This window comes from Larus michahellis, chromosome 9, assembly GCF_964199755.1.
Source record: "Larus michahellis chromosome 9, bLarMic1.1, whole genome shotgun sequence".
Classification (NCBI taxonomy): domain Eukaryota; kingdom Metazoa; phylum Chordata; class Aves; order Charadriiformes; family Laridae; genus Larus; species Larus michahellis.
The window spans coordinates 9,783,340-9,798,189 of NC_133904.1; the positions used below are offsets into that span (position 1 = coordinate 9,783,340).

The window sequence follows — 14,850 nt, forward strand, 5'->3', positions numbered from 1 at the left end:
TTTCTAAATAAGCAGGAGCGTTTAATGCTACTCCGATTAAACTCATCTTCGGGAAACGAGTAAACACAGCCTCCATGCTTTCTCCGTCTTTCTGCCAATTTACTTCTTAATGGCTAAACTGTTTCAGGTTACTTATTCAGCAAAGCAAGGGACTGAATTGCAACTTTTCATTTTGAGCGCTCCCATTGCCTTCTGCAGGGCTGCTCAGGGCAACCGGGCACAGCCACGGCGAGGCGTTTAACGATTAACAGGCCTTTGCAGCATTCCAGGGGTGCGAAAAAGCCATCAGAAGTATTACTTTTTTTTTTCAGCGTTACAAACATATTACACGTGACTGCTGCAGTTATCACACTGGTTGCTTTTCACAAATCTTGCAGTTTGTTAATTCTATGATACTTTTTTTTTTTTTCCCTGAAAGACCCGAGTTATGAGATTTCGAAGAAAATCTCCGATTTCATCGAAAGTGTGTTTTTAGTCCTTGCGCTTGTAACGGAAAGCCTTAAACTGTGAGCTAAGTGAGTTACAAAGGATCGGTTGTTCAGTTGCACTACTTAGCTCTAACACAAGTGTGAGGTGATTTACTGTTTATAGAGGGACATGACACAATTCCCACACTCCACCCGGAGGAGGGCAAAATGACCTGTCTCTGAATTCCTGGATGCTTTTTTTTAAGAACTCCAAGAACGAGTTATTTTATTTTCCTTTGTAATTCCAGGAAACTAGCATCATTAACAAAGGACAAAGCTGCTTCCGTATAGCACTATCCATCTGAAGCACCAAGTCCTCCATCTCACAGTCAGACATATGCTTAACGTAACATGAAGAGGACACCATGGTGCCTCTTTCCCCCCCCAAAAAGCTTTAGGGCTCACTCCACACTTGTCCAAGCTGAACGCCAGCATGTGTGTTGATCTTGGGGGCCTACAGAAATGGGAACCCCAAGCAGAGATAGCGTTGGAGGTGTACAGACTTCCATCTTCCAGAGAACATCCGTCGTCACCTGGGGATGACACGGATAGTGGTAATGTTGTCCAATGGTTCCCCTCCTGCACCCTCTCAGCAGGGCCCTCAGTTTTGGTGGTGGCAGGCAGCCGTCTAACCGACCCCGCCCAATTTCAGTGGTGGCAGGCAGCCCTCCAACCACCCCCCCTCAGTTTCGGGGGTGCCAGGCAGCACACAACCGCCTCCCCTCAGTTTTTGGTGGTGGTGGCGGGCAGCACCCCAACCACTCCTCAGTTTCGGGGGTGGCAGGCAGCAGCTCAACCGCTCCCCCTCATTTTTTTGGGGCGGTGGGCAGCACCCCAACCGCCCCCACCCGCCCCCAATTTCGGGGCCGGCGGGCAGCACGCAACCACCACCCATTGCCCCCCTGGCCCACGTTTGGGCCTCCACAGGAGCCCCCTCCCTCAGGGGCGTTGGCGCCCTGTGAGGAGCCGCGCGCACCGCGGCCGCGGGTTCGAGCCCCGAAGGGGGCGGCCGGGTTGGCACCGGGACGAAGGGCACGTCCTCCCCCGGTCCCTGCGGGGCGAAGCGCGGGGGGATCCCGCCGGGATGCCGGCGGGCGCGGGCCCAGCGCACATGTGCGGCCGCCCGGCACATGCTCACTGCAGGCGGCGCATGAGCAGACGCGGCGCGGGGGCCATCGGACATCTTGGGGCCGCCCCGCACGGAGCGGGGAGCGCCGCCGCCGGGCCCCGGGGCGGGAGCAGCCCGCCGCCGCCCCCGCGCCACCCGGCCCGCCCTGGCGCCGGCTGCCTTCCCCTCCCCCGGGCTGCTCAGAGCATCCCTCCTCCCCTCTTGCATTTGTCTTAATTCTTCTCAGAGACAAGATGGCAACGCCGGCGGCGGTAAACCCTCCCGGTGAGTAGCTGCTGCTGCCGTCGCCCCCTGCGCTGCAGGGAGTCCATCTCGTCCCGCCGCCATGTGGCCCCGCCGCACAACACGACCCCCCCCCCGCGCCTCCCCAGCCTTAGGAACACACCCGCCCCCGGGGACGGCGTGGTCCCCGCAGCCACCGGGGCTGGCAGCCCCCCCCCCCCCCCGAGCTCGTCCCCGGTCGGCGGGGGCCGCTGGCTGCGGGCCGGAGGGGGCGGCGGGGAGAGCCGGGCCGCCCCCGGGCCAGGAGCCGGCCGCCCCGGGGAGCGAGCGGAGGCGGAGAGCCGGGAGCCCCTCGGCGGGTTTCTCGGGCTGGAGGAGCCCGGCCGCCTCCTCTCCCTCCGGGCTTGCTGCCGTCGGGTGTAGGCGCCGCAGAAACCAACAGTTTTGCATAAGCATTCGCGGTCATACGGCGGGAGAAAGAGAGGGGACGTGTTCCCCAGGCGGGAAGGGTGGCCGTGGGGCAGCGGGGGTCGGCTGCCCTAGGAATTGCTGGGAATATTTACTTTTCCAGCCCGGTTTATCGTCGGGAAGCAAAACCGGCTTGCGAAGCATCGCTTGGAACCGAAACAGGGCGTCGAAACTGACCTAGGGCACCTGGGTGCCTGCAGGGGCTTTGCCATATGTTTGTTTTTCTTGCCAAAGGTGAAATAAATACTTTCTGTTAATGCCACATCTATTAAGAGAAGAAGCTTACTAAATTTTTCTCTTTGAATTTTTCATGGGGCAAGGCATTCCCCGAGGTTGTGTTACACGTCTCTGAGGTGCAACATGGATTTTGTTGAGCGCGTGATGGAGTAGAACAGGTTTCGATGAAATGCCGTAGTACGTATTTTGGAGATGTGCTTGGATCAACTTAGTGTTGGATCAACAAGTGTCCCACACTAAAAACAAGTGGGGCAACGCATCTTGCACTGGGCTCGATACTAATGAGGAGTATTTTTATCAAAGGTGGAGTTCGGTTTTACTTGTTTTAATATGTGATCACTTCTTGTCATGTTCTGTAGAGTCAAGTTCAGTTCTGATAATTAAGGGCTTGCTTGAGTAAATGCCAACTAATGTTTGAAAGCTGTTCTTTAGATTAAATCCTGATGTAGTTGGTCATGTAGTTGTCATACTGAAAGTAAATATTATGATATAAACAATTAATTTGGTTCAGTAAGTGTCAATAAAGTAAGCTGGAACAGATCTTTGCCAATCAGATTAAGTTTTAATGTCAGAATTCTACATATTAAATGAAAATCAATATTTAATAGAAGGTTATTAAAATGAATATTATTTAGCTTCCAGGATACCATGTCGCGCATGATAACGGAGAGTTTCGCTGTGTGCACACTGAGCTGGAATTGGTGAGCTGTTTTGCAGACAAAGCAGGATAAGAACAGCCTTTTTTTGTCTTGGGTTTGGTTTGGCGTTCTCCAATCTGCTCCTCCAAGCTAAGCACAGAAGGAACAACCCTGACCACTTTGAGGTGAAACTGCTGAATTATAGTCGAGCCTGGTGGCCCCAACTATTTCTGCTTTCTGTTTTCACCTGCCTGCAGGTGAAGCCACAGAAAGATGTGGTTGCAGGAGGTGTGGTGTGCACGCGCCGCAGAGCAGCCTCAGAGCAGGGCTTCACAGTTATTCTCCCCTGACCACTTTGTGAATTTAGAAAGTGTTACGGGATCATTGAAGAAACATAAAAAAAATACAGGGCAAACGAGAGCCAGGCATGTTGGCTGTATGCATCTCTGTGCAACAATCTGACGTGGTTAAAGTTGACTTGCGGTGTGGTCCTCCAGCTCTCAAGCACAGATTGCCAGTCCACCGGAAGGATGTTGGTTTCCTGAAGGGAACCAATGCTTACTTCTGCAAGGCTGAGGTTTCAGAGCATCATTTCACTCCTCGTCTAGGCAGTTGGAACTGATCTGAGATGAAAGACAACTTCACTGGCTGTTAATGAGCCTCCCACGTTTTCTGTGCGTGAGCGTTGCTGTCAGACAAATGTAGCTATGTGTGGACGAAGTCAAAATGAGGAGTTTTTGAGCTGTGAAGAGGTGAGGAAAGGAGACCTTCGATCTGTAGTGCAGTGCTGGGTTTGCTCTACCACGCACAGCAGAAGATAGAGCTGCATGAAATACCTTGATTTGCACTGTGGTTTGGTTTTTTTTAAGTCATAATCTCTTGCTTTTGTTATTTTTTTGGATTAACTGCGAAGCAGTGCAGAGAAACAGTCAAAAGCTGTACCGAGAGGATTTTAATACTGCTATTTTCTCTCGGAGCCAGATCCTCAGCGGGTGTAACATGAAAGTAGCCCTATTAGTATTGGTGAAGCTGTGCTGCCTTACGCCGGTTGACTTTCTGATCCACGATATTAGGGGAGCACAATAGAGAGATTAACTTGTTAAGCATCTTTAATGATGATTAGAAATTACAATATGATTAAATTTTTATTAAGCAATTGTCTGGGGTTCTAATAATAGTTGATAATTCAGGCAGGACATTAACTTGCAGCTACCACAATACAAATACGTGTGATATTAGTCATATTCTAGATAGTGGAATGGGGATTAGCAGAGACAGAAAAGCTGGGTGTTCTGTAATTCTGGATGTGAAAGTCTTTCAATGTGGGATCTCCTGGTACAGAACCATGCACTGCTCTGCATCATCATCTTTCTTCTTACATTAGGTGCAGATTTATCCATTTCCCAGTGATTTCTTTTTTAATTGAGAGTTTGAGTTATGAAAGTTCATGGGAGCCCAAGCAGTTTGCAGCGTGTCCTGGCTAGTGGTCACGGGAATTGCAGTATCAGGGACTGAATTGTGGTGGGGGTGAGGCCACCTCTGTGGGCTTCCTGGGCAGTGCGAGATCTAAACTCATAGTTCTTTCTGGTGAAGGTGTTCATCCATAGCTGCAATCTGTCATAGCACTTTGAAAACTGGGGGGTCTGTGGGATAGTCTTCTTTCTTCCTCTTCCTGCATGCTTAGCCTTGGGAATGGGGTCTGGTTATATGTACTTTGTTCGTTTGTCGTAATGTGGATGACTAACTAACTGAAGTGTGAAACACAATACAGGTGTGTGGGAAGCTCATCTGCATTGGCACAAAGCATCAGAGTTAATTTATTTCCTCCTGAAATAAGATTGGCATATTAAATGGATTTAAGAACAAAAAAATTGTGGAGGTGTAACAAGCATTTCATAAATTACTGCTTGCAGCAAAGTAACTTAGTGCCATGTCTGTTTTAAATGTATATATTTTTGGAATGCAAACTTGTCCATAACTGTTGGTACTTTGGGGTCAAATTTTCCTTAACTTGAGTGAAGTACATGATGTGGTGATTCTTGTATTAATCAAGTTGGGATGAAAACATAAAACTGTTGATGAATTCAGCATTTTCTTTTCCTGGGACGTTACTTGGTCTTGGGTGATGAGTTCCAATCTGGCTCAGTCTGATGGGTGGTCCCAGAGCAGCAACTTTCTGCTGTGATCAGTTGATGTGAAATGAACTGGTTGCATCCTTTCAGCTCTTCCTGGTGAGGTATCCTTATATGGAAGGGCCACCCTGGGTAGTACCCAGAGATGCATTGCCAAATGCCACAAACTCATAAGTCAAGTTAGAAGAAATCATGAGATTTCAGAGTTTATCTGGAGTTACACTAGAGGGCAGATCCCATAGGATACATTTTTGGCTACGTTTTAAGATGTTGTGAATCCTTGGGATTGTATTCTTATATTTAATTGGAAAAAAAATAGTAATTGGGGTTCACATAATCACTAAAGCTCCTTTAATGATTTCTTTTTAAACAGAGAGCCCAAAGTCTGAAGCTATGGAGAACAACATATCCCCAGAAGGGCATCTACTAGAGATATGTTGAGACAGAGGGAGGCGGTGAGCTGTGAAAGGAGTTGCTGAGGCTTAAGACATTACTATTACAACTACAGTAGCTGCTGGGGGGTACATTTAGCCTACGGCTAATAGAAGATACCAGAAAATTGGGGTTGAACCTTGTGGAAAGATGGTTAAATAAGCTCTCTTTGCTTTCAGTTTGTAGTGAGTTAACAGCAAATTTTATGTCATATCAGTGAAAACTTGTAACTCCTCCCTGCATCTGGGCTCTTGTTTTAGGGAAGTGCATTGGGTTCTGGGAGCTGGTTTTGTTTGTATGTGTTGTTTGTTTGACTTGGGAGTTAAGTGGAGATAAATAATTCTCGCGTTCCAGCTGGACATTCTGAGAACTACATCATCTGTTAGCCAGTCTTACGTTTGTACTCAAATTACTAAGATATTAAGTGCTGTGGACAAATTTTCTTGATGCTGCCCATTCCATATTCACCAAAGGAACTGGCCTTCTGAAGTAGACAGTCGGGCCGTTCTCTTCTTTAGCTTTCATACAGCTTTGAAGTTGATGATAAAAAAAAAAAAATCTACCTCAGTGTTTTGGATTTCAAAATTGTCTATTCAACTCAGGGCTCAAAAGTTGTTGTGTTTTATTGCTGCAGTAGTAACAGCTTTGCCCTTCATTACGATATAGAGCATCCAGTAAACTCCAAAATCAATTTAACAGCATCCCGAGGAGTAAATGGAGTGTTCTAGCGATGTAGGTTATAACGGGCTCTGATGTTTCTGGGATGCAAAAAAGTAGTCTTCTTTCTAAGACAATGTTAAAACAAAGGTCTCAAAAATGGAACACTCATTAGCTAATGGGAGATTTTTCTTCTTGTATTTTCGTAGCTTTCTTACTGCAGAATTGATTCTTATTTTAGTCAATCTGTGGTATGAGATCATAGTGCCTGTTGAATTGTTCTGTAATGATGCTTTGTCCTTCAGGACTGTGTACCAAACAGTAACTTGCATTGAAGAAATGTCATTTTTTGATATTCCTAATGGATAGGGCACACAAAAGATTTCATTTCAGGATATCTCTTCTATCGCAGAATATTTATTTAAAATTTGCATATATAGCTTGTGGTTAGTTCCAAATATTTTTTCAAATAGAATAATGTTTTCCCATGCCTCTTAATAAAAATGCAAAACAAGAGAGGTATTGGTGATTTCTGTAATACCAGATGGTATTGCTGATTTTTCTTTCCAGTAAGAAAAATTGCTGTAAAGATGAGGTAGCAAAGGAAAAAAAAATAGCCTTTTCAAAACAGTCAAGGCAAAATAACACTGTTGATGTAGTGATTATTGTTATTAAGAGGACAGAAATGGGGCTGTCATTATGAAGATGTATTCGGAGATTATGCTTAAATGGCTTGTGAAGATCAGATACGTGTGTCGTTTAGGGTAATTTTTGGGGGCTTACTGCTTCATAACTGACAAGTTAGAATGGAAAATGTGTTAATTCAGTGCTACCTGCAGAAAATACAGTGTTATTAAAATTTGCAATAGAAAAGGAGAAGAGGGGTCTTGAGTTTAAGAATTTAGGGGGAATTTAGATCTCTGTTGTAGATCTCTGGCAGATTTTCCAGTTTATCTACATATCTGTAGTCTTTGGGTGCCCAGCAGTATTTAGAGATCGATGAATTGGCTCTGGATTAGCTGTTCTGTCTGGCCAGCGCTGCGCAGTGCAGAGATGCTGCCTTGGGTGCAGAAGTGGGCAGGTACCAACCCAAGGTACGTGCTTTTCTTGACTGCAAGAGTGGGCTCAATAAAGGTTATGCGGGAAAGAAATCTGCAAAGACAGAGGTGCTCCTTCACCCATGCTGCAAGATAATTTGTGCAAAAAATTAGATTTGCTGGATGATACAGGCAAAAATTTTGAAATTTCAGAAATCTTGGGTGGGCGCTTGCAGTATAAACAATTGGTACGGTTTACTTCTTGCTAACAGTATTTCCTTTGTTCAGATGCAAAGCATTTCCTGTCACCCCATCTGTATCCATCATTCTGTCAAATGAGGAAAAGAAAAATTTTGTAAGGCCGCATTTGTACATTTTACTTAGCTGCTGATTATAATCCAAATAAGACAGATGCACATTGTAAGCAAAGAAAAAAACTTCCCAAAATTAATCATTCATTGTCTTCCATCGTTTAAAATGAAAATCCAAATGAAAATTAATTGATTGAATAAACCCACATGGGCCAAATACCTGCTTTTTGGCTACTCCAGAAGGAACTACTTTGTCATAAAATGTTACAGGATTTCAGCAAAATCTGCCCTTTAAAGTGCATAAATCACATGGTTTGAAACTTCAGTACCGAACACAGAATGCCAATTTTTTAACAAGAGCTGATTCAAACTTTAATTTGGATAGTCAAAATTTCAAATGGGTCTTGGTTTCATTGTTTACATCGATTAATGGCCGTAGTCATGCGATGGGTAATGAATTAGAAGCTGTTTTCAAGATAGATGTAATTTCCTTTTTTTGTACCCAAAGCACGCTAGTCTTTCCTGGGCAAAGCCATCTGCACAGGGAGAGAGAGAAATCCTTTGTTTTGGGTACTCTACATATTGATGAATGTTTCTAAAGCTTTTATTTCCATTTTGCCTGTCTTGAGTATTTCTGTCCTACGGTTTCAATCCTGCTTTCCACTTAGGTGCCTCTACCTTTTTTTACAGCTCCTGTAACTACTGTGTTTTAAGGGTGGTGCTTGGCTGAGCTATGTACTGACTTCTCAGCGACTGTTGTTTAAATGTAAATGAATCCTGCCATTGTACTGGTGCTATTCCCAAGTCTTTCAATGGCTTATAAATTCACATTCCATTCTGTAGGTAGCATCTGAAGGCCCCCTTAGAGAAAAGTGGTACTTTTTCTAAGTAGCAACTGCGCTGCATTCCATGTAGCCCAGCAGGTACTGTAAGGTATAATCAGTTAGCTCAAATTAGGAGCCTCTATTAGCTTATGTCTAGCCTACATGTATTTATGTTGCTGTTTTGTTCAAGGGCAGTTCATAACATTCATTTAAAATGTTTAGATTTGGGGCTGCTGCAGTTTTTCCTCATGTAAATGTCGACTGCATGTGACAAATAGAATAATATAAAATAATTATAATTTTTTCTCTAATCAAGCAAAAGGGGTGTTGAATTGTTTAATTACTGGCTTTGCCAGCATGCAGATGGGAATGCTTTTCAGGTAAGTTGCTCATGCAAAATGCCTGAAACGGATAGTAATTAACAACTGGCTCTTCATTGGTATGTTAATTACACTGCCATTTGTCCTGGTGCCTGTCCTTGTTTAAATGTTCAGTTACACTGAACTGAAGCGTTCACTTCCTGGCAAAAACAGAATGTATCAGAACAGTTTGACTCTCAGATATATGCAAATATTTTATGGGAAGAGGCATGCCAGTAAATCACTGAGCTGCAAAGAACAAAAACACTGCATATTTGTATTCCTCAGAGGTAAAAGCAAAACCTGTTTCTGTGGAATATGCAGGCCTGGTTTTGAAAAATGATCTCCAGCATTTTCCCAGTAATAATCCAGAACACAATTTCATGCAAGGAGATGATTTTAGGGCCTTGTTACTGCTGGTTCTCTCTGTTAGTAAAGGTATGTGGACATCTGGGTGCTGTTAAATGCCCTTGCAATACATGTATTTTTGAAACTGTATTGCCTGTGATACCTGGATGGAAAATCAAACTGAACTGGAGGTGCTTTTAAAACTCTGGATAAAACTGATTATTTTGAATGCCAGGAGAATTAAAGTAAATTCTTATGAATAGATCACGCCAGTAGTATCAGATCTTATTTAATTTACAGTTTAATTCCTTTGAGAATGCAGATTGTCTTCTGTTATTTGCATGGCGCTTTGCAGAGTGCATCCTCAGTCTCCAGATACTACAGCAGTAAGTAAAACCAGACTGTGTCTGGTATGCCTCTCTTAAGTTATTCAGTAACGTCCTGAAGAGGGCCAGGCTGGTGAAGTTAAGTGGCTGACCAGCACGTCAGTATGAGGCTAGTATTTTAATTTGCTAAGCTTCTGTCACACGGAAAGTGGTTAATCTGACCAACGCGCAGTGACCCTCAACACGTGGCAGAAGTCAACCCCTGGAATTAGGTGCCAATTGTAACAGTAGCTGTGGTAAGTGGATTATAGTCATAAAATTAGCTATAAAATGGCACTAGCTACTGTGTGTCACTGCCCTCTGAGTCATTTTTGATCTGTTTATTGACAAAAAATTTTATAGCTGTTGGTATTGCAGAGCCAATACAGCCAGGGACAAGCTGGATTTCCATTGTTTTGTGTCCAACAGGCAAAGCTGCTAGCTCAATTTTGAGTCCAACTTTAAAGACTTAAAGTACTGTTAGCTAGAAAAGTTTGGTTTGAAATGCTAAAGTCTTGTGTTCCCAACCACTGAGATGCAGCTCATTGAACAGCAGTCCGTGGAGGCTGGCCCTGGGAGAGACTTTGGGAAAATAGAGGTCAGTCTGATGACTACTCTTGTGAGTCATGTTCATGTCGTAGTATATGGGGACACCAATGGTTTCCTCAGATTTAATTATTATTTTTTTTTAAAGCATCTTTAAGAGATCACCTGGCCTTCTGTGTGTAGCTCTGTCACCCTAAAAGTGCTCTGCACTTTCTGTAGTGAGTAGTGGTTAGACCAGTAGAAAACAAGGCTGGGTAATGAAAACTTTCTTTATTCTTATGAGATTTTCGGTGGCCTCAGGAATACAATGACAAATTATTGGAGCTATGTAAAGGTTTCAGTGTTTCTGGGATAAATATTCCTCTGCTAATTTGTTTTGTTGATGTTTTCATGTAAAACAGACAATTTTTCTGGTTTACGAAAAAAAGAAAAAATAAAATGTTTAATTTGCTGTGCAGTTGGGTTTGTGGCAACAGCAATTGCATCTTAGCTGCATCGTATTTTTGCTTACCAGTGAAGGTTTGAAGTATGCAATTTTTGTTGTTGAAATTAAAGTAAATGAACCATAGCTAAGAAAAACACAGGAGCATTTTCAAACTCTCTCATGAGGACTGGAAAATAAGAATACTTTTCTGAATGCACGGGCACATTTGAAAGTTGAACTACAGTCCTAATAATTATTAGTCAGCTCCTTTCTCGTAGACATCTTATCAGACCAAAGTTTCTGTGAAAATAACTTTGGGGGGTATTCAGACCTTCGTTGACTGTGGAGCGTAGTTTAGGTGGAAGAGTTTAGATGGAAGATGCCTCCTGCGGTGGCCAGGACCTCCAGCCGGCCGGGCTCCTGGAGGTCACCATCCATGGTGCTGAAAGGGCACCAGGGTCTGTCCTCCACCGCGGCTGCACGGCTGTAGATCCAGGGCTACCGGTGGTGGGTTTGAGCTACATCTCTGCGTGGGAACCATCAGCAGTTGAGGTGTTGAGGGCACGTTCCATTCTTCTCGCTCTCTAATCACGGTAGTGATCTCCAGTGAAAAGGTCAGTGGACTTCTGAAACTAAGATTGTCTTAAGTGAACGTAACGATCTTCCCCAAATGCCATGTGTTGAGGCCTGCAGAATCCAAATTTCGCAATTCCTACTCAATTCCTTAAATTTGTGTAATGTCTCTGTAGATTCTCTGCCAGCAGCTCTCTACATCCATGTGTTAAGGTTGTTCCAAGTGAAACTGGTTCTCTTTGTTACATATGTGAGGCTGGACTGGATTCTCACTAAGAACAAAACGTACTAGGTCAGACTTGTGCTACCTGAAACCCCTATCCAAAAATAGCCCATTACAGACATTTTAGAATAAAGTATAAAATTTTCATTATGGATACTTAGAGAATAAGATAGCAATAGAGACTTTTCTTCTTTCTTTGTTGTTGACAGGCATTGTGAAGTACTAAGGTTTATACGAGTCTTTGGGGCTCCTTGTAGTTTATTCAAGTTTGAGACTTGGTTCTTGAATGATCACAGCTGTTGGTTTTATTTCTTCTAAATTAAATCGAGTGGTTTTGGACTTGCTGTACTCTGTGATGTCTTCCTGATACAACAAATGAACCTGTGTCTTTCTGAGATGGAGTAGTCTTCGGTTAAATATGTCTTGATACTCTTTCACTCTTCAACCAAGCTAACATCGTATGTTTCCACATTGTTTCCTGACTCAGGATTTAATCTTACTTTTTTAAGTGATGTACTCCTCCTGCTTCTTAAGCCCGTTGGTTCTGAACTATAAATGGGACTGAGGCTTATGATGGTTTTTAACATTTTAGTGAAAGCTGCCAGTCTGAATATCTTTTGCTCTCCAGAGTTTTCCCCTTTGTTACTTGTGTTTCTCTCTGCAAGTTCCATGCATATTTTAAAAAAGGAGGCCATGTAAATGTGTAAGTAACGTTTGAGGTTAGGCAGCTGTAGGATGGCACAGTAAAACAAAATCTTAGTGCTGGGGTACAATAGCTGAATTAAAAGATGGGTGATTTTACTTGTTGGCATTTTGGTTGAGTAGAATCAGTTGGAGATGTGTGAGTGGGTGGAAAGAACATTAACATGAAGTTCATGCTGAATTATGTTTTGCTTGAGGAAAACTATTCATTAGTCTCATATCTGGCACATGCCTTTTTATTCCTTCTCTAAAGTAGTATCTGACTACTTTGATGAAAAGGTTGATATGACATTAAGGAAGTGGTTCTGCCTCATCTACTGATGATGTGCAAAAGCCTTTCTGCCCTTGGCAGAACTGAGTAAGACATAGGCAGCATGCCAGTCCTCACTGCTCTAGGAAGGGCATACATGTGGTAAATGTTTCAGGGTACGCAGAGTCATGGCTCCATCTCTTAGAGCGTTATGTGTGGAGGTTAATGATGTTGTATCTGAATTCAGCTCCAGAGCTCGTTGTGTCTCCACCTAAACCCTTTTGTTGGTATTGGTTTTTCAAGGTGGTCTTAAGGACAAAATGTTCTTTTACCATTGCTAAATTTAAAATGACTGTGGTAATTATGATTAAGAATTTCAGAGACCAATAAATTCTCACTGTGCAGGAAAACTTTTGGCTGTTAGAAGCTGTCTGCATTTTTCACTTTTATCGATGGCTGGCTATCTCCTGTCTGAGAGCTGACCAGGGAAAGACGACAGTCTTGTGGTACAGGTACTGGACAGGGTTCAGATTTACTACAGACTTCCTGCTTAACCTCTGACAAGTAATATCCCCATGCCACAGTTGAGTCACCTGATATTTTTTTTCCCATTTCTTTTACCTTCAGTTCGTATGTCCTGTTTGTAAGACTGTGTGTTCTGGGATGGTTTTTTTGTATGCATCTGTTATAAAATGACGTATTTGTAGGAGAGTGTGGAGTGCCTATCCTGGCACAATCAGAGGTGGGTTGTTTTTTTTTTCATTGTGATGTACTAACTGCTGTTTTAATAACAGGCTTTTATTGCAACCATATTTATGTTGTATTAGCGAAGATTTCTTTCTCCCTTTGGGAAGTAAAGGAGACAAAAGCAGAATATACAGCTTCTTTCTCCTTGGAAACAGCAGATATTATTTATTCCAGGCCTATGAATAACCATTAATTTGTATTTTCTTTATACAGTAGGTATGATGTTGGATAATGTGCTTTTTAAGTGTCTTGGCAAAATATACACCAGAGCATAGATGGATAGTTATTTCAGTGCTGAACTGCCAACGATCCACCTAGCTGAAAAGTCTTAATATAGGTTTTACAACTTATTTTTTGCTATCTTGACTTATGGTTGCTTTTGTCACTTAATTTGCCTTTGAAAATGGATTAGTTTATTCTCAGCCAGTTACAGTTTGAATTAAGACTGAGAGAAAATTATTCATTGCTTTGTACACAAAAGAAATTATCAAACTGTATGAAAAATACAGTTACACAGAGTGAAAATTGTGAGATAGTTTTCAAGTGTTCGTTGTGTGTTTGAGAGTAGAATTTAAAATGTAGCAAAATGTATTATATGGGGGTATTTGGTTAGTATGTTAACTGCTCTTTAAATCAAGTCAATGAGTTGTCACTGGAAGTAAATGCATTTTCAGGAATCAGATAATGATTTTTTTTCTAATGTTGAAATGTAATGATTTCGTATTCGTAGTGATTTCTTGGTAAGTGCATTTGGCTGCCACGAGTTGTTTGCTTTGTTGCATGGAGTCCCTGTAGTAGCTGGAACCTGATCACCAAGTTTGGCATTGAGATTAATTTTATATGTCCTTTGTACTTGTCTGTGCTGCTCTTCAGTCAGCAAATATCAAAGCAAAAACCTTAGTTCGGTCAATATTTACAGACAAATACTCAGCTTGTTTTTTGACAAACATCCAGTTTGTTTATAGTGAGGGTTTTTTCAGTATAGTTCTTCACTTCTGTATTTGATGTATCCACAGAATAGTCTGTATATTTTTGCGAACAAGTGGCTTGTAATGGATGTCGAATCATGTTTAATATGAGTATGGGAACATGGAAAAACAATGTTTTGTTGTTAACGTGTTTTCATTTGTTTAGTAGGTCACTGGTAGAACACCCAATGAATTGTGTATTTTGTAATTCTGAAAAAGCAGTAAGAGCATGGCCATTACAGCTGATCGCTTCTTGAAAGCCTAGCAGAGCTTACCTGGAAACACCATTTTCTCTCATATTTTAAAATTGGTAATTTTAAAAAGCAAATTATGAGATTCAGTATTATAAAAGCTGCTCAGGAAATAGCTCTGCAAAGAAGTGAAGCAGAAAAAGAGCGTTCCAAGATTCACGACAAATTCTTGGGTGTGTAGTAAAGCTAAAGTAACACTAAGGAATCTTCTACAGCAGAGCATAGCACTATTTTGTGTTTACTATATGCCTATGAAAGTTTCCCTTATGCGATAATGTTGGAGTGTTCTATTTGGAACATTTGTGGGAATGAAAAGTTCTAGACAGAAATGCAAAAAATGCAAATACAGCTACCTTTGAACTTCCAAATGCCTGTGGCCTTTTGTTATTTTTTTGTTATTTGCAGACATGAAAGATATATGAAATTATCTAAAAGGCAGAATGTTCTAAAAAGTGTAATTAATGATCCTGGGGCAGTGAAAGGTAGAAAAATCACTAAGACCTTTACTTGTAACTTTTTTTTTTGCTTGCAGAAAAATTC

At 42.4% G+C, this 14,850-nt stretch overlaps 1 protein-coding gene across 2 annotated transcripts in view; it reads left to right on the top strand.

Annotated features, from left to right (window-relative positions):
* Positions 1–1,677: 1,677 nt before the first annotated feature.
* The window catches only part of ARNT2 (aryl hydrocarbon receptor nuclear translocator 2), a 108,119-nt gene continuing 94,946 nt past the window's right edge, over positions 1,678–14,850 (top strand). Inside the window, exon 1 of one of the 2 annotated variants that reach the window (XM_074599864.1) lies at positions 1,678–1,860. In XM_074599864.1, coding sequence (XP_074455965.1) covers positions 1,830–1,860 — 31 coding nt within the window. In that variant the 5' untranslated portion in view covers positions 1,678–1,829. The remainder of the gene's footprint in view (positions 1,861–14,850) is intronic. The other variant, XM_074599866.1, reaches the window with a different exon arrangement.